The sequence below is a fragment of the Fundulus heteroclitus genome, chromosome 7 (assembly GCF_011125445.2).
Source record: "Fundulus heteroclitus isolate FHET01 chromosome 7, MU-UCD_Fhet_4.1, whole genome shotgun sequence".
NCBI classification, from domain to species: Eukaryota; Metazoa; Chordata; class Actinopteri; order Cyprinodontiformes; family Fundulidae; genus Fundulus; species Fundulus heteroclitus.
This window is the reverse complement of record NC_046367.1, coordinates 33,829,837-33,849,001: the sequence shown is the minus strand read 5'-3', so window position 1 is coordinate 33,849,001 and position 19,165 is coordinate 33,829,837. Positions and strand designations below refer to the sequence as shown.

Below are 19,165 nucleotides of genomic sequence, written 5' to 3'. Positions count from 1 at the left end.
GAGTTTGAAAATATGAGAAGGCACTGAAACTATACAGACTTCTGATAAGTATGATACTTTAAACTTTAGATTCACTCAGAAATGTCAGGAATCCCATATCAGTAATATGTGATGTGTTCAATAGTATATTTGTGGTGTTTTCCAGATTTTACTTAGGTATTGATTGGAAAGGAACTATCTGCTATTATCTTTTTAAATATTTGTTTTCCTTTCAGTTGTCACAAGACCACACCTAAATTTACATTCTCATAGTGATATAATGCAATCATAATGTAAATCTTCATATCATTTATAAGAATAAAACATTCAGTTAAATGAGTGCAACACATTAACACAAATACAGCAAAAAGCGAAAATATTTCATATTTATACAAAACAAACAAAAAAAATTCAGCAGTTATCTCAGCAGTTTTGTTAAATTGCTTTTCTGTCTAGGTTCCTGAAAAACTACAGAGAAAACTACAATGAGAATATATTTTTATTTGACATCATGGAGGATTACAACAGCTAGTTTACAAGAAAAACACTGAAACAATAAAAAATAAACAAAAAATAATAAAATTGGTGTCTCATAACCTCTTTTGTTTACCTTCGGGTTATTAGGTTAATTCATCAGTTCATACTTATCTTAGGAGTGAACTGAAGAACTGATAAATGAACTGCTTTTCATCACTGTCTATGTTGTGTTATGAGAAACATCCTACATATGTTTACGCACACAGCTTGATCACAAATTGATGATGGAAAATAAAGACATTTTATCAATAAAACTGAACAAATAAGCAGAACAAATATGTTCTTATTGTATCCTAACATAAATTAAGCTCAGGATTCTGTTTCGTATTTTGGTCAATTTGAATCCGTATATTAAAGGGTTCATCATTGGAGGAAAAAGCAGATACTCTATAGCGATTAAGTTTTGAAGGCTTTGGGGCATTTGTGCAGAGCCAAAGCGCATATACATCAAATCAAAAACAATCACAGTCACGAAAGTGGTCAGAGAGATCAAATGAGGCACGCATGTCTGCATGAACTTCATCCTGTCATCTTTGGAGGTTGCACATGTTCGCACGAGGTGCATGTAAGTCCAAACGATGAAAAAGCCATGAGAGACATAGATTACAATTGCTGCATATGAAGCAATGTTATTTAAGAGGGTGTTGCTGTTGGGGCAGGCAAGCTTAACAATGATCCAGTTCACACAGAAGAGTCTCCTAATTGTAAACCCGCATAGCTCCAGTCTGGATGTGGCCAAAATATTGATTGATACAATGCAGAAAGGAGTCAGCCAGGAGAAACTCACCAGCTGAGAGAGTCTCCTCCTGGTCATCAATGTGTGGTAGTGCAGCGGCCGACAGATGGCCAGGTACCGGTCGTAGGCCATGAGGGCCAGGATAGACAGCTCACAGCATGCGTAGTAGTACAAGAGAGAAGTTTGAAAGAGACACCAGCCATAGGACATTTCCTGAGAAAACGACAGCAGGTCTAACAGGAATTTAGGGTAGAAACCGGTCGTGCCATAAACTGCATTAATGCAAACACAGCAAAGTAAAACATACATAGGTTCATGCAAGTTTTCATCCAAAACAATAATGACAATGAGGGAGATGTTTAAAAATAAAACCACACAGTAATAAACCAAAGTGAGCGAGAATATAGCAGTTCTGTGGTCCATTGTCTCATTTAACCCAGTGAGAGTGAAGATTCTTACAACAGAAACATTATCCATAATCAAAGAGGTTCAGAGTTTATCCTGTAAAATGTTACAACATGATAGAGCTGAGAGGCTCGCTGTGCCCTCTGCTCTGACTCTCCTCCTTTTGCTTCAGCTATTAATAACCAGTCTGACTGACAGCTCAGCATGCAGCCTTGGTTTCTACAAACATAATGAACTAATTAGAGGCACAAAAAACAGCTGATTATTCACTAACCTTAGTGGCTCAACAACAAACTACTTATCTGTTTAACCTACATGCATCTGATTATTGCTTTAAAAACTAAGGAACTGTGTACACACAAAAGATCCAAAGTAATACTTGAAAACCATCATCATAAGAATTATTCTGTGAATTCTGGGTTCACTGCAGATCCAAGTTAAAGAACAAAAGTTAATCTTAAAGAATGTGGAATGAGGTTGAATTAGCTTAACTAATTTGGAACATTTGATGTGTTCAACCCACTCTCAATGCAACTCCAAGTTAGATATGACAGTATTTGAGGAAATACAATTTTAAAGAGTAATTTTCTTGCCTTTAGGGCACTTGTTTTTATTAATGTATTTTTTTTTCTCTTGGAAATAATTAAGACTCAAATTGGTAAATTAGGGAGCTACAGGGCGCTGTAGCAGATGATCGGTCATGTGGCCATTAGCTTAATGGGTTAATCTTAAAGTGGCAAAAGCACCCTTAAATTGACATTAATGTACCTTATTAATGCTGCATTAACACTTGTAGCCCTATCGGATGATGGTGGACTGAAAAAAAACAAGCATAATTTTAAAACTAGTCATAGTTATGTTTTTCTAGGGTTATAGCGAGTTATTAGAGAAGCAAACAGCGGCTAATGCTAGTGAACATTTTTCTACCACTTAAAAAGACTTTTAAGCTATATTATATTTTTTTACCATAAGGCTCATCGGATTATAAGGCACACTAATTATTCTTTCCAAATTTGTAATATCACTCCAAACTTTACGTACACAGTTCTCTCCTGAACGGGAGAGCTATCCATCTCTGTCAGGGGGACAGATTAGTTGCAGTACACTGTCCTGTTTCAAACATAAGGCAAATATAAACGTAAATTTTATATTGAATCAACTTACTAGGTTTATCGTTCCTAGCGTGGGCTGCCTAAAGGCTCCCACATACTTGGGCATACTGACTCTTACTGAACATCCGCGGACTCTCCTGCGTGGGTGTGCATGGGAACATGCACACCCACGCAGACTTGGGCCGTGGCGTGTGCAGCCGGAACCTTAGTGACAGCGGGCGGAACAGGACCTTGGATTGCGTCTTCTTCGGCCGGCGGAAGAGCGAGGTTTTCGGTGGCCGACAGGGAGCTTAGAGACGGCCGGCTGTGCAGGGAGCTTGGAGACAGCCGGCTGTGCAGATACGTGCACACCCACGCAGGTTTGGGCCGTGGCGTGTGCAGCGGGAACCTCTGATATGGCTGGCGAGGCGATGTGCACCCCGACCTCATAGGCTGTGGGACTCACGTCAGTGGGAACAGGGGCGGACCAACATGGGAGAAGGTCGTCCCTGTCCCCATAAAAAAAGCCCCACAGCTGGTCTTCATGGAGGCGGGGTGCTCTAGCCAGACCCTCCTGAGCAGCAGCATCTGCCCCCAGGCGACTCACCAGAAGAAAGGAGGTGACGTCAGCCGCAGTTGGTGCGGCTCAAGCGGACGCGTCTAGCTGGGCCTCGAGGAAGGTTCTGCGCCGGCGAGCCCGGCGTCTGCGCCGGGAGGAGCCGGGCGGTGAAGCGGGGGCTGCAGTGGAGTCCGCAACAGCCGACACAGCTGCAGGTGCAGCAGCAGCGGTGGTGGACAGACTGATGGGTGGAGGTCATGGTGGAGGTGGCCTGTGAAGGGACTGGGTGCGAGCGGCCGATGATGCCCAGGTTGGTCAAGAGCTCGATGTTGTCTTCCCACTGGTTCCATATGATCTCTGCCGCTTTCAGCCTAGCCCACGGCAGATCAAAGGCTGCACAACTGTCTAGCGCTCCTCGGACCTCTTTAAAAAGGAGCTGCAGACTCCATGTGGGGGTCGGGTTCATCGTTAGACTTAGACTTAGATAACTTTATTGTCATTTTGTATGCACAAAGTGCGTATAGCCGGTCCGTGCTGTCAGGATTTGGCCTGATGAACCCAAACTCACACCACACACAGAGCTTAGTTTTGAGAGAGTTTATTGAAGGATTGATGAATTGTGAAGGTGGTGAACCAGAGTCTATACCAGGGTGGTGAAGATGGATGAGGAACGCTCTTTCAAGGTTCTTTCAAGGTCTTAATTGAATTTTCTGTTTGGGCTCCAGTAACATATGATAGATAATATCTACTTTGAAAGTTAATATGAACTGCTGCTGAAGATGACCACTCTTATCTACCTGGATGTTCTCTGGAGGACTGAAACGCCTCAGTCAGTGACGTCAGTCTGTGGGTCTGGGTCTGTCGGGGCAATGACAGAAGTTTCGTCTCCTCTCTCCGTTTCTGTCGCTCGACGTTTTCTTGCTCATGGTTTGTCACGTACTTAGATAAATTTGTTGTGTTTCCACTGAATTTAACCGGCTTTTTATGAAACATACAGCTTGAATTCATTTACAGTACTAAAATATAGCCAAACTGCGCTTCTTTCCCTCTTCATGTTTTCCGCTTCTGCGGTCTCTTTCTCTCCGAGTTTGAGCAGCAGCAGCGCGGTTGTTTGTGAGAGAGAGCTGAGTGGGCGGGCCAGGCTGAGCATGCATGCTGATTGGCTGGCTACGCTGAGCCATGTACGAGAGGGGAGGGGGAGCAGCAAAGCATCGTGACACAGACATAGAGACTTTGGTGAAGCTGCTGCAGTCGTGCGCGCTGACTGACACTCTGACCATTTTAATGGTCAGAGTGTCAGTTTTGGGACCCCCCTCTGTCCTGGGCCCGGGTCAACTGACCTGTTTGTCCCCCCTGTCGGTGGGCGTGCTTCTCAGTTTCAAACACATAAACAATCTGTCACTCCGGCCAAAACAGCTATGTCAAATTTGAAAGCTATTCTCACATTTCAGTCATTTTTAAACATATAATTTTCCATTGAGTAGATTACAGGCTAATAATTAAATTCACAGATTAGGGGTCATTTAAAATGTTTTGGATTTCTAATTCAAACCAAATCAGAAAATTACCATTAAAAAATCTGAGGAGGAACGTTTTTACATCTGTTGGCAGCTTTCACATAAGCTGGCGAACAATCATAACATAACAAGCAAAAGTCATGATGGTGTTTGTTGTCTTTAAAATGTCTTGACACCGCCTGTGTGGGTAAAATTAATTTTGACCAGACATATGGCTCTATAAGGACATTTTAAAGCAACCTAGAGAATAGCAGGTTAAACAACACAAAATTAGATACATAATTTAATTACAAAAAATCATCTTTCTGCATAGTTCATAAAATGTTGATAACACTTCCAAAGTACTAAACTGATATTGGTTAAGTATATAGGTATACAATTGGCATTAATTGGTAATAATTGGCAAGGGCCAAATAAAGTCTGGTGTGAAGAATGACCAAACACAACTCTGAACAAACTGATCAGTTTCTAACTGAATGACAAATGTATTATTATTAAGTATCAGGACCACAATGTTGGAAGACTATGGTGGTTTTTGAGAAGGTGAGAGAAATGACCAGACATGTGATTGTCTGTCTCTGCCCAATTTAATCTCAGTGTAATCTTTCTGCAAGCTCATGGAATCATTTTAATTAGACATTCAGACCTTTTGACGGTCTTTTAACAAAGCCTTTATTTATTTATTTATTTATTTATTTATTTATTTATTTATGTTTTACTTTGGCCACTTTTAAATTATTTCTGTCCGACAGCTGGTGATTTTAAGGGTGATATTAATTTTTAAATAGTATGTTATTAGAAACCTTTTCCGCTGTACTATCTGAAATAATGAAAAATACCATCAACGACAGAGTTTGACGGAGGGAACACAGGATTTTATTACCAAAAAGATGATTTCTAAAGAGCTACAAACTGAGAAAGCACAGTACAGATGACTAATGAAAAGACGATACACCCCGTTGGCCTGGTTTCTGGGCAGACCTTACCTTTAGATACTGATCAATTTGGTGGATATTTTTTAGGTCTGAAACATCATGTTTTATGCTCTATTTTTCCACAGTCCCCGTTTTCAAAGGATCTTGCACAATTTGGGTGGACCCACAGATTGGATGGACATACACAGCAGCCAGGGTCCAAAGAAAGATTATTTTCCTCCACGCCAGAACCTCACACCCCATACCAGGGAAGAGCAGACGCGCCAGCTCCAATTGATCCCGATACACTAAGCCCCCACCCCAGCGCAGACCCTGGCTAGATGGCCTTCTCCTCCTGGCTTTAAACTCCAGATGGCAGACAGAGAACTAGGGTGTGTAAAGACTCTTCCTTCCCCTCCTCAATTGTAATGTTGCTCCATGTTTTCAAGCACATTTAAAACTATTACGGCTGGTGAGGGGGTCACCCAGCTCAGCCTACACACAAACACAGACATCCAATCCAGAATCTTCAGTGTCTATAGGCAGTTTAACATTTGCAGGCAAGTGCCGGCACCAGGGGTGAGCTGCCAACTTCATTGGGTTAGAAAGATTGAAAAGTTTCTTTTCATGAGTCAAATAGTGAAAAATAAAACCTGTCCTGAATATTGCCTTAGCACACATATTATGGTAAGAACAAAAAACTGGTGCATTGGTATGTGCCAGAGTGATTTGCGATATAATGATTGTGACTATATGACAGGAGCGTTTTTTTTTTTTCCTTCATTCATTTCCCTGAGTTGGCTGAAGCAGGTATGTGTAAGCAGGTGAACAGGTGACCAGAGTTGGCAGTAATTACTGACAGCAGGTGGAGTTGATGTAGGCTAATTGAGTGTTGGCCGAGCTGATTGGATAGTGGCTAGTGGCTGAGAGGTGATAGGCTGATAGGAAAAGCACAGAAAAGTCCAAAGCAAAACAAACAAAAGCCTAAATCATGACAAAATGAGATTGTAAGCAAGAAGACTTTACTATGGAAACGCTGATCAAAGACACCTAAATGTGCTATCTACATTTTGTTGGTTGTAAGGAGCCAACAATTGGATGTCCAAACTTAACACCAGTGACTTTAGCATCTGTGCAGGTAGGATATATTTATTTGTCTTTTTCTCAGCGGAATGAAAACATCATCATACAATCATCATACATCCCTCATTATAGTGACCGTAAACACACCACACACTGCACACCTGTGCTGAAACAGTCAATAAAATGGGTTGGTGGTCTATTAGATCGTCAGCAGGGGTGTTTATGTGTGTTTGTGAGCTTCAATGTTGCATAGTCTACTTATTATAAGCAACTTCAGCCTTGTTTTTTTTTTTTTTATATCATGATCAAACGGCTTTTGGTCTTTTTTAAGCATATAATGTGGCAACATACCTTTAAGGGTTTGAAAGTGCAGGTTACAAGTTCCAAGTGTGCAAAATTGGAGAATTGAGACACAACAAGTTATGTGATGAAATTGAGCCACTGTATCATAACTGGGACACCAAAAAGGACTAGACCAACACTGTTTTTGTAGTCTTTACTGCTAAAAAATGTTTGAAATTTTAACAAGCGATTGTTTTGAGGGAAATAAAGTTCAGGAACTTAAATTTGAGAGGATTTACCATACTGCCACAATTTAAAAAATGTGGTAAATAATATACCCAAAATAAATATGAAATAACTAAATGCTTGTTGTGTGCCTTTAATTAATGATAGCACCTCGATGTGACATTGTTTTCTTGTGATACAGAAAATGTTTGAATAATAAAGACATTTTTTCACAACTTTTTGTTTATTATATGAGGGGCGTGGCGAAAGACCTCTCTGGAACATGGTGACACACTCAAACCCTCTGCGGGAACCCAGATTTGAGGGGCACATGGTTAGAAATGTATGAAATGTAAAAGTATGGGAAAGGGCAATAGACTCCTTGAACCTGCCTCCAAACAGAACCAGTATCGAGAATCCTCAGAAACCGAAGCAGGGAGCCGGAGCCAGACCTAGAACATTTCAAGGCTGCCCACCCTCCTCCACCCCAAAAGAAAAGCTACATTTGGACAACTCCCAGACCACATAAGACAGACACCCAGACTAAGTCCTTCCCCTTACACATACCCCTGCCACTAGCAGAATGCCCTCCCTGAAAGGGAGAGAGATGTTAAAAACCAAACTCTCCCCCAGCTTAAGAGGCCCGAAGGCCCAGCAATGCATCAAAGGCCCCAGGGTAGGGCCGGCCACAAGAGCACATACTGACCCATAACCCGAGTGACATACCTGCCAGGACCCAAGCCCCCAAAGCTTGGTTTCAAAAACCAAATTTATGCAAAGTTGCAAAAAACAATCTCCAGTTAACTCTGTCAAATGCTTTTTCAGCATCTAAAGACAACATATTGGTTTCAATATTTTTACTATGGGAATAATCTAATAAATTCTGCGTGCATTTGTGGATGACTGCCCTCCTTTTCTAAAACCAGTTTGTTTAGAATGTATTATGAAAGGAGTTACTTTGTCTAAACGGTTTGCAAACGTTTTAAAAATTATTTTAATATCAACATTAATAAGGGGTATGGGACGATAGCTGTGGAATGTTGTTGCCAGAATATTGCTGAACTCTTTATAAAACTCAGCTGGAAATCCACCTGGACCCAGAGACTTTTTATTGGGAATGCTTTTGAGAGCTTTCTGAATTTCAACTGTCAGTCATGTGAATCCAGGACCATCGCTTGACTATTTGATCATTTAAGAAGAGTTATTTTATCCAGAAATTGCTTGATGTCAATATCTTATGGGTTTAACTGTAATAAATTTAAAGCTTTGTAAAAATCCCAGATTTATTTGATTACTTAATGGACTTTACAGTAGTATTGACTCATAAGTATAGTAGGAAAAAGGAAGATTGATGCTGTTAAGCTCTATAGGAAGGAGAAGGGATCAAAGTATGATTAATTAAGGTTCACTTCTTCATACTTCACAACAAACATAATCGCAAAATTATACATTTAATTATCAATCTATCGAATGTCTGTATGTGTTAAATTTATACATTCACTGGATTGTCTGCTTATTCATACATGTAACAACCAGTTTTCTCTGTCCTCTGGGCTCATGGAGGGAGACCGGAAATCACCAAAGGCAACTTGAGGCTAACTAAGAGCTGAAGGTGGAGCACTGGGAGCTGCGATCAGAGCCTTTTCCCCCCTTAAGGGTATGCACAGGGATCATTACCTTGGGCCAATATCGGTGCGAGAACCGGACCAAGGAATAAAGTCAGAACATGAAAATAAGCTGAGTCAAAAAGAAAAACATTAGAAGTCTCTGAAACTATACAGACTCCTGACAATTATGATAAACCTTAGATTCCCTCAGAAACATCAGGAACCTCAGATTGGTAATATTCAATGTTTTACTATATATATATATATATATATATATATTTGGAGCATATTTAAATTTACAACCAAAAAACTTCAAGGCGTTTTACTGCTAGTTTATTAGGTAAATGTCACTGTATCTCCACAGTTTTGGCAAACCCTTGTTCAGGCAGGGTTCCTAAAAAACTATGATGGAGACAACTGCAATGTAAATAACATTTACTTGGCATTAATGCAGCATTAAAACAGCTAATTTATAAGACAAACACACTGGAACAATAAATGACAAATAAATAATAAAATTGGTGTCTCACAATGTCCTTTGTTTACCTTTGAGATTGTGAGAAACATCCTACATGCGTTGCACACAAAGCTTCATCACAAAGTGATGATGGAAAATAAAAAAGCTCTATCAATAAAACTAAATAAATAAATTACAATTATTGTATTCTCACATAAATTAAGCTCAGTATTGTGTTTCGTATTTTGGTCAATTTGAATCCGTATATCAAAGGGTTCATCATCGGGGGAAAGACCAGAAACTCTATGGCGATGAAGTTTTGAAGGCTTTGGGGCATTTCTGCAGAGCCAAAGCGCATATACATCAAATCAAAAACAATCACAGTCAGGAAAGTGGTCATAGAGATCAAATGAGGCACGCACGTCTGCATGAACTTCACCCTGTTTTCTTTGGAGGTTGCACATGTTCGCACGAGGTGCATGTAAGTCCAAACGATGAAAAAGCCATGAGAGACATAGATTAAAATTGTTGCATATGAAACAATGTTATTTGATAGGGTGCTGCTGTCGGGGCAGGCGAGCTGAACAATGATCCAGTTCACACAGAAGAGTCTCTTAATCGTCAACCTGCATAGCTCCAGTCTGGATGTGAGCAGAATACTGATGGAGAAAATGCAGAAAGGAGTGAGCCAGGAGAAACTCACCAGCTGAGAGAGTCTCCTCCTGGTCATCAATGTGTGGTAGTGCAGCGGCCGACAGATGGCCAGGTACCGGTCGTAGGCCATGACGGCCAGGATAGACAGCTCACAGCACGCAAAGGAGTACATGATAAAAGCTTGAAAGAGACACCAGTCGTATGAGATTTCCTGAGAAAATGACAGCAGGTCTAACAGGAATTTAGGGTAGAAACCGGTCGTGCCATAAACTGCATTAATGCAAACACAGCAAAGTAAAACATACATGGGTTCATGCAAGTTTTCGTTCAAGACAATAATGACAATGAGGGAGATGTTTAAAAATAAAACCACACAGTAATACACTAAAGTGAGCGAGAATATTGCAGTTCTGTGGTCCATTGTCTCATTTAACCCAGTGAGAGTGAAGATTCTTACAACAGAAACATTATCCATAATCAAAGAGGTTCAGAGTTTATCCTGGAAAATGTTACAACACGATAGAGCTGAGAGGCTCGCTGTGCCCTCTGCTCTGACTCTCCTCCTTTTGCTTCAGCTATTAATAACCAGTCTGACTGACAGCTCAGCATGCAGCCTTGGTTTCTACAAACATAATGAACTAATTAGAGCAACAACAAAAAACAGCTGATTATTCACTAACCTTAGTGGCTTAACAACAAACTACTTTTCTGTTTAAATTACACATACCTGATTATTACTATTATCTGTGAGGGTTTGGTTAACCTAAATCAAACTTCATTTATTAACTCACATTGCCTTTTGTATGTTTTAATCCTATTCTGCTTTTTCTCTCCATTTTTTGATAATAAGATTTATTTCTTGGAGTTGTCCAAAATAGTTCAAATAATCAAGTAAAGAATGTGAAATATTCCACTGATGATTTGCAACAAATATTCATGTCTTGAACTTTCCCCATTCTTTGAATGTTACGACCAAAACATATTTGAGACTTTATAAATGTAAAAACTTTCACTGTAGCTCTGGTGCAGGTTTAGTCATTGTCCTGCTGGAAGGTGAACCTGTGCTCCAGTCTTTTGCAGTTTCTAACAAGTTTTCTTCCTGCGCTTAGCTTCATCCATCTTCCTCATCACCTCTGACTAGCTTCCTTGTCCCTGCTGAGGAAAACAATCCCCCCACAGCATTGTGCTGCCCATACCATGTTTCATGGATTAGATATTGCTTTCATGCCCTTGGAGTCTATGCAAACAAAAAACAAAACAAAAAACATCCCTGAGTGGATTGAAAAGGATCCTAGAAGGGGGCATGAGACCCAGAGTCCATGAGGATGATTCCAATTAAGGGTTGCAGGAGGAACCTTGGATGTTGGCGGTACAAAGTGTCAGGAGCTGGCAGTAAAGGATGTCATGAGGCCGGCAGCTCAGGATTTTGTAGTTCGTTGGCACAGGATGTCAGGAGACTTACAGCGCTTAAACTGGGGAGACCGGGACTCTTGAGACTGAAATTCGGGACAGGACTTTGGATGGTGCTAAAGGTGGTGAAGATGAGGATAATGGATCAAAGGATGTAGATGGCAATGAGGAAGATGAGTATGATGACAATTGCCAAAGGAGGGTGCTGAAGAAGCAGCAGAAAATGTTGGAGAATTTGGTGGTAAGCCAATAGGGAAGTGGAGCTCAGCAAAACTTTCCGTGACTACAGTGAAAGCATCGTACTGACCCTGTTTATTTTAGTGGCTGCTTTTTCTATCATTTGTTCTGCAGTGTGAGTTTTGAAGAAAGCAAGGCAAGGCAAGTTTATCTATGTAGCACTTTTCAGTAACAAGACAATTAAAGTGCTGCAGAGCCAAAGAAGGACCAAATAGCAGACAGGACCTTGAAAGTAGAGGTTTAACAAAGAGAAGAGGCAAACTAACAAATAAACTTAGGACATGAAACATCGGGCATTGAATAAATAATGAGAAGTAGGAAACCGAACAAAGTGGCAGGAGGCATAAGTACACAGAAGCAACCCAGCGAGGTACCTTGCTTGGTTTTTCTATATATATATATAGGCTTTTGTGTTAAGGGTTATAGAAACTTGATCCCTATTCACGATTTTCTTCTCTTAAAGCTTTGCAAAGAGCTGAATAACTGTCATGAATCCCGGAAGAAAGAGCTTTAATGTAAACATGAACGTTCTTAGCTGTTGTTTTCCCAATAAGTTTTAGTTTCTCACAAGATGAGGGAAAGGGTAGTTTAAAAAGACAACATCCGACTTCTTGTAGATAATCATGAATGTTTGAATCCTGATTATCTGGGTCAAAATGTTCTATGTTCCGAGTAAGGGACTCAAGTTGGCGAATACGGATAGCATAATTATGAGGTGGAGATGGACCACCTGGGAAATCAAGCTGGTTATGTTCATGAAGTGATGGAGGTCTTTGATGTAAGGAAGAATACTCCTGATCTAAGTGAGAGTTTTCCAAGGTGTAAACTCTGATATGTGGTGGTGAGTTAGGTTGGTATGGACCACCTTAGTGACTCTCCTGGCCCTTAGGGCCGACACAGAGTCATGACAGGTGGTGATGTGTGTCAGGTGTGATGGCCGCTCATCCCTCCAATCTGAACCAGCTGTGTATGCAGAGTTATTTACCTGGTACTCTTTAGGACTGTCCACTGCAGCAGGGTGGTGCAAGGCTCCACTGTTGACAGTCCAGCATCTCCCATGGAGTCTGTGGAAGTACTTTCTGTAAACTCAAAATTGAGATGCTCTGTTCTAAATTTTGGCAAGACTGGCTCTGTTCTAGGTGCTGTGTTAGAAAGAGAGAGTAAACCTGCTGGGGTTGATCATGTGAGGATTTTATCTGAAGGGTGGAGAACTCACTTCTCTGGTGAGATGCAGGCTCGCTGACATCAGGAATTTTGAGCTCCTTGGTCTCAGCTTCAGCTTCCTCCATCCTCACCTTGGCCTTTGAGAGCTCAAATTTGGCAGCACTCTCTCTGTGCAGGGTCCTTGGATAGTCTGCCTGCAACTGAGAATATATTTCATCTTCTAGTTTTGACTTATGCTGATATAACAATGTAAGCTGTCCCACAACCTCTTGAATTTGAGTCCGTTTAGTCAGATTCTCAATGAAATTAATTAGTTCCTTAATCTTTTCATCACATGAAGCAAGGTTAAAACTATTTAAATTACTCCCACTTATCTTCAGATAAGCTGATGAGACCGGCAACGACAGCCTTCTGTCTCTCTATGTCTGCAAAGTCAAACACAGGTGTAGCTTCAGATATGAGACGTTCTGGGTCCATCTTGCTAACAGAAAACAACAACACAAGTTATGAAAAAAACTTTCAAAATAACATAGAACCTAGTCTATGCATGCTTAGCTATGCATGTATGTTTAAATGTGCATTTTGCAAATACTTATTTGTGTGTGTAGAAACAAGTGCACAAGTTTACTGTTCAACATGCAGCATATGACAACACTATTCTTTCAGTGTTAAGATGCTAAACCTTTAGGAATTACTACATCTGTAGCGCCTACTTGACGTCTCTTTAGGAATTACTAGTGATTTAAGCTTATGCTTCCCACCTTTCTTTAAAGGGAAATTAGCTATTTAGCTTAATGAGCACCCCCAATTCCACACAAGCAGGTTGGCACCTCACATTAAGTAGGAGTTAAATCTGGAAACAAATCTGTTCTACACAACACAAAACAAGCTCTTACAATGTCTTATTAGACAAATATGCAGAGGATCTTAGGTTAGATATTTGGGCATTGAACTCCTCTGGACTGGAAGTTACAGTTATTACTAGGTGAGAAAATTTTGGTGTCAAAAGTCTAAAAACCTCACAGGTGATAATTTTCATATAAGTGCAGTGCAAGCTGCGTTTACAAACGCCCACCCAGGGACGCCAATTGCTGTGCTATTACAGACGGTTTAAGCTATTTAATGTTTAATAAATAACTTGAAGAGAAGTGGCAACTTCTCTTCAAGTTCAGGAATGTATTAACAGAAATAAAATTAACATCCAGAGAACATCCCTATAGAATGCTGTTTATCTGAATTAACACTATATTTCAATCAACAAATCCTCTCTACTAGGCAAGTGAAACTTAACTAAAACTACTAAGCAAACTTAAGATAAAAAGAAGCTAAGGAACTATACAGAGACAACCAGAGACAACCTCTCCCGTTGTCTCTGGTTGTGGCGACAGTCAGAAGAAACAGGCAAAACATTTTTTGTAATTTTACTTAAAATCTAAATCTGCTATGTGTACTAATCATTTTGGGCTTAACCGTATATACAATTCTAAACACTGTGTGAATGTTTAACAATCATACAATTCAGGCAGGAAACAAGTTTCTGTGTACTAGAAATTAACATGTTTTAATGAAAATCCAGCCCAGAGTAAACACAAAAGACCTTGTGAAGTTGGTGGCTGATGTTGGGTAGAGAGCATCATTATCCCCAGGGAAACAGGTCCTCTGCTGACATGGACTGAAAGGCCAATCAGAGAGGGAGAAACCGTTACTCTAAAAGTAACACCGAGCAAACTGCTTTGAGGCTTGTGGGAAGGATATCATAAATGTTTAACCCAAATTATCTAATTTAAAAGGTAAATCTATCTTTTACCAAAGAAATGTAACATATGAACTTAAAAAAGCTTCCTAAATTTCTTTAAATATTCTCAACCTTATTATTCTGGGATTCAGTGAAAAATAACCAATTCTGTAAACCCATTAAAAGCCACTAAAACAGCAAGTGTTCATCTGATTTAAAGGTATATAAGATGATCTTTTTTCAGCTTGGAGTTCCAGGGGGATCACCTTTATTTATTGGTTTTCCCACATGCCAATCATCTTTCCAGTTTTCTCATACTGGCTGTGCATGCACCCGTCTAGTGTTTATGTATCCAGTTAGCTTCAGTGTTAGCCATTCATTGTAGCTCCACTGCTCTCACTGTGTATATTGAATATTGCTTAGAGTCGCAAAAAGCAAACTCTTTTACAAGTTTATGAGAAGAAGAGGAAGGTCTCAGAAGAAAGACGTAAGACCAGATTATATTTCCAGATATAATCGTGCACTCTACCTCTAATGTCAGGCAATGAGAAAATTATTAGGTGTTTTGTAGGGCTGGGCAAGTTAACGCGTTAATTTCGCGTTAATTCATTAGACTATTAACGGCGATATTTATTTTATCGCGCATTAACGCATGTTGCTCACATGCTTTCAGTCAGTGTCAGTCAGCACGTGCGCTGACTGCAGCGCGCTGTGTCACGGCATGGCAGCACTTTGGTGCTCCCCCTCCCCTCTCCTACATGGCTCAGCGGCGCCAGCCAATCAGCACGCAGGCTCAGCCTGGCCCGCCCACTCAGCTCTCACACAAACTGAACACACAAACAGCTGAGAGAGACCGCAGCAGCGGAAAAACATTAACAGGGGAAGTAGCACCGTTTGGCTTTATTTTAATACCGTAAATAAAATCAAGCTGTATGTTTTGTAAAAAGCCGGTTCATTTCAATGGAAACACAACAAATTTATCTAAGCACGTGAAAAAACATGAAAACGTCGAGCCACAGAAACGGAGAGAGGAGACGAAACTTCTGTCATTGCCCCGACAGACCCACAGACGTCTCTGACTGAGGCATTTCAGTCCTCCATGGAACATCCAGGTAGATCAGTGGTCATCTTCAGCAGCAGTTCATGTTAACTTTCAAAGTAGATATTATCTATCATATGTTACTGGAGCCCACACATAACATGTAATTAAGACCTTGAAAGAACCCAGTACATATATTAAAAAGTGTTATTTAAGATAAGATAACATTAGCTAATCCTTTTTTTATCCCACGACGGGGAAATTTATAGGATTAAAGGAACAGGCAGGTGCACACAACACAGACAAAATTACATAAGGATTGAAATATATAAGAGGTGGATTAGCAAAAAAACACTGAACATAACATTATTATTATTATTATTATTATTATTATTATTATTATTATTTAATTGTAATAATAAAATAAAAACCACAAAACCCAAAAGGTCAACAGTTTCATGATACATCAAGCGTAGGGACTGGTTAATACACAGCAGGTCAAAAAAGGCCATATTTTGGCTGCAGTGCTTGTTCTCTTATGAAGAAAAGATCAACTAGTGCACTAAATTCAATAGATGGGTTGAAAATATCCAGTATAAAATAAGTGCTACAAATGTTACAACACTTTGGCAGCAGAACATTAAAATAAAAGTGCTCTTTACACTACTTTTGAATTAATTCTTGGAGTTTGCGCATACAATGCGATTAATCATGATTAATCGGGCAAATTATGCGATTAATCGCAATTAAAAATTTTAATCGTTGCCCAGGTCTAGTGTTTTGTTATAGTGTCTGAGAATATTTGGATTTAATTGCATGCAAAACAAATCACCTTTGAAATGTTGCAACTTTCGGGGCCTCTTCTTATGAAAAACGTAATTTATTCTCAAGCAGATAAGATTTAAATGAAGAAAACCTCATTAGAGAATCTCAAGATTTTCTTATTTGCTACATACACTATATATTTTCACGTTGCAATACAAGCTAACGTTTATTATAGGTTGCTTTTTATAGACAAGCTGAGAGACCAAACATACTATCATACATCCTAACATATAAAACCTAAAAATTAAAGACTGTGCTCTTACGTTTTCCCTAAGATGTTTAAACAGTAGTGCATCAAAAAAATACAGGTGCTTTCAATAATTTTCCTTGTGGATGTTTATTTATTCAAGTGGATGTTTTATTTTCCCGAATAACTTTTATGCATTTGCTGGTTGTTTCAATTCTGGACTGTTGTTTTAGACAGATAAAAATCCCAACATGTTAAGTTACTAAGAATACACATGAGGACCAAATGCACAAGTTGAGCAGAGGTTCAAAGCATATGACTGCATAGCTTTTAAGCGACAGCATTTTTTTTAGACCACTGCACAATATAAAAAAAAAATCTAACCAATCTAGTGAAATAATTGTGCGATGCTTTGTTTTAATGAGATTAATAGTTTCCAGTATATTAAATGAGATGCAAGTCGTAAAAGATAACACCCCAGATTTATTGACTAGTCCGTGCCTTCAATCACCTTGTACGAAATAGATGTGTTTTTGTATTCTTCGATGTACATTATTTTGAAATACATTTTCCTTAAATCCAGCTGTATGTGATTTAGACAAAATCAACCAACATAATGAACGATATTGTCTACAAGGCAAAATAGTGTACAGGTCACTCAAACTTTCAGGATTTGCAAAAGACAGACTGGAAAGGCTGATAAAATACAGTCACAATTTACAAATATAGTAGAAGATGAAAATGTCACCCAGTGCCCCTATGCCCAGAACAGCACATGCAAAAGGCCTAAAATACTTTAGACCAATACATCTTTAATAAGCAAATGCATGTGGTGTCTGGCGAGTAACAAACTCATGTCCTGAGTGACCAACCACATGGATCCTATGCAGTTTGCTTGCAAGGTCAATCAAGGGGTAGAGGATGCCACTCTCACCCTTCTGGATAAAGTACAGTGTCATTTAGATAAGTGTTAGGTGTGTGTGTGTGTTGCTGATGGACTTCTACATGGCCTTCAATACATTATTTTAGTAATCCAAGCCAATTATAGCTCCCTATAATGATCCCACACATCCCCTGTAATCCTAATTTAAGATGCTGCCATTCGGTAGGACACTGATGGTCCCATCAACAAAAGCAAACTGGTGCAAAAACACATTTCTCACCTCAGGAAAACAGACACACCTTGATTGGAAATAAATAAAATTTAACAAATTCCACAGATTTGCTAGATTTGTTTTTCCCATTTACCTAAAACCTGAACTCCTGCCGCATATAAAACGTGAGACTCTTTTTCTTAACTGTGTGAGTCTGAAACCATATATCAGGGGGTTGATAATCGGTGGAACAACGAGAAACTCTATGGCCATGAAATTCTGCAAATGTTCCGACAACTCCTTTGAGCCAAACCGCATATACAGCAAATCAAACGCCACAGATCCAAGGAACACTATCAAAGTAAGTAAATGTGGCAAACACGTCTGCATGAACTTATGTTTGTTCTCTTTTGATGTTTGGCAGGTTTTGATCAGATAAACATAAGACCAAACAATGAAAATCGCGTGGCCGAAATAAAAAGTGTAACTAAAAGCTGGATAAACGACCTGAGCCATGGGGGGAGAGCAAGCAAGGTTAGAAATTAACCAGTTCACACAATAGATCTTTGGTATGTGGGAGCCACATAACCTTGATGTGGCTGTTGTCCCAGTGCTAATAAACATAAGGTTAAAAGGAATAATCCAAGCCAAAAACACATAAAAACAAATCTTTCTTTTAGTCATCATGGAGTGGTACACCAGAGGTCGACATATAGCCATGTATCTGTCGTAAGACATTAAAGCGAGCAAGGAGAAATCAGCACAGACTGAAGAGTGCAACACAAAACCCTGCAGAAAACATCCAGGAACAGAGATTAAATGTGTGGTCGACAGGAGATCGTGGAGGAATTTGGGATAAAATCCTGCTGTCCCATAGAGTCCATTGATGCACAGATTGCAGAGGAAGATGTACATTGGTTCATGGAGGCTTTTATCCACGATGATCGTCACAATAATGATCAGATTCACCAGCCAAATCACAGAGTAACACAGCAAAGTGAGCACAAAGAGAGTAACTCTGAGGCTGACTGTCCCACTTAACCCTGAAAGAGTAAACACGGTAATCACCGAAACATTATCCATCATAACAGCCCAGATTAACATTTTCTGTCAAAAAGACTTCTTGTTGACCTTAGACTGCCTCATGTCTGAGTTTATGGCGTTGCTCTGAGCCTTTCCATCTATGTCATGAAGCTTTGTGCTCATCTTCTTTTGTAGGACTAATACGTCCTCCGGTGATGTATTTCACAAGAGATTTAAACAGCCTATCAGGTATTTTAGATTTGCAATTGTTCAGTCGTCAGTGTTTGTTATTTATTTTTCAGCAAGATTGGTGACTTGGGACAGAGTAGCACAAAAAAAAAAAAAATCCATCAAGACGGTAACCGTGTCTTCCCATCAAGTATAGTGACTGTTATGTAGTAATTG

At 39.7% G+C, this 19,165-nt stretch overlaps 3 protein-coding genes across 3 annotated transcripts; all 3 read right to left on the bottom strand.

The window, feature by feature from the left end:
- Positions 1 to 428: 428 nt before the first annotated feature.
- On the bottom strand, positions 429 to 1,864 carry LOC118563621 (olfactory receptor 4Q2-like). Its single transcript, XM_036138705.1, has one exon. The coding sequence runs from the start codon at positions 1,727 to 1,729 to the stop codon at positions 800 to 802; it is 930 nt and encodes a 309-aa protein (XP_035994598.1). The 5' UTR covers positions 1,730 to 1,864; the 3' UTR covers positions 429 to 799.
- Positions 1,865 to 9,591: 7,727 nt separating this feature from the next.
- On the bottom strand, positions 9,592 to 10,521 carry LOC105916463 (olfactory receptor 4Q2-like). Its single transcript, XM_012850992.2, has one exon. It carries the CDS (start codon positions 10,519 to 10,521, stop codon positions 9,592 to 9,594), a length of 930 nt encoding a protein of 309 aa, XP_012706446.2.
- Positions 10,522 to 17,887: 7,366 nt separating this feature from the next.
- LOC118563557 (olfactory receptor 49-like) lies at positions 17,888 to 18,932 on the bottom strand. Its single transcript, XM_036138645.1, has one exon. It carries the CDS (start codon positions 18,839 to 18,841, stop codon positions 17,888 to 17,890), a length of 954 nt encoding a protein of 317 aa, XP_035994538.1. The 5' UTR covers positions 18,842 to 18,932.
- Positions 18,933 to 19,165: the final 233 nt, after the last annotated feature.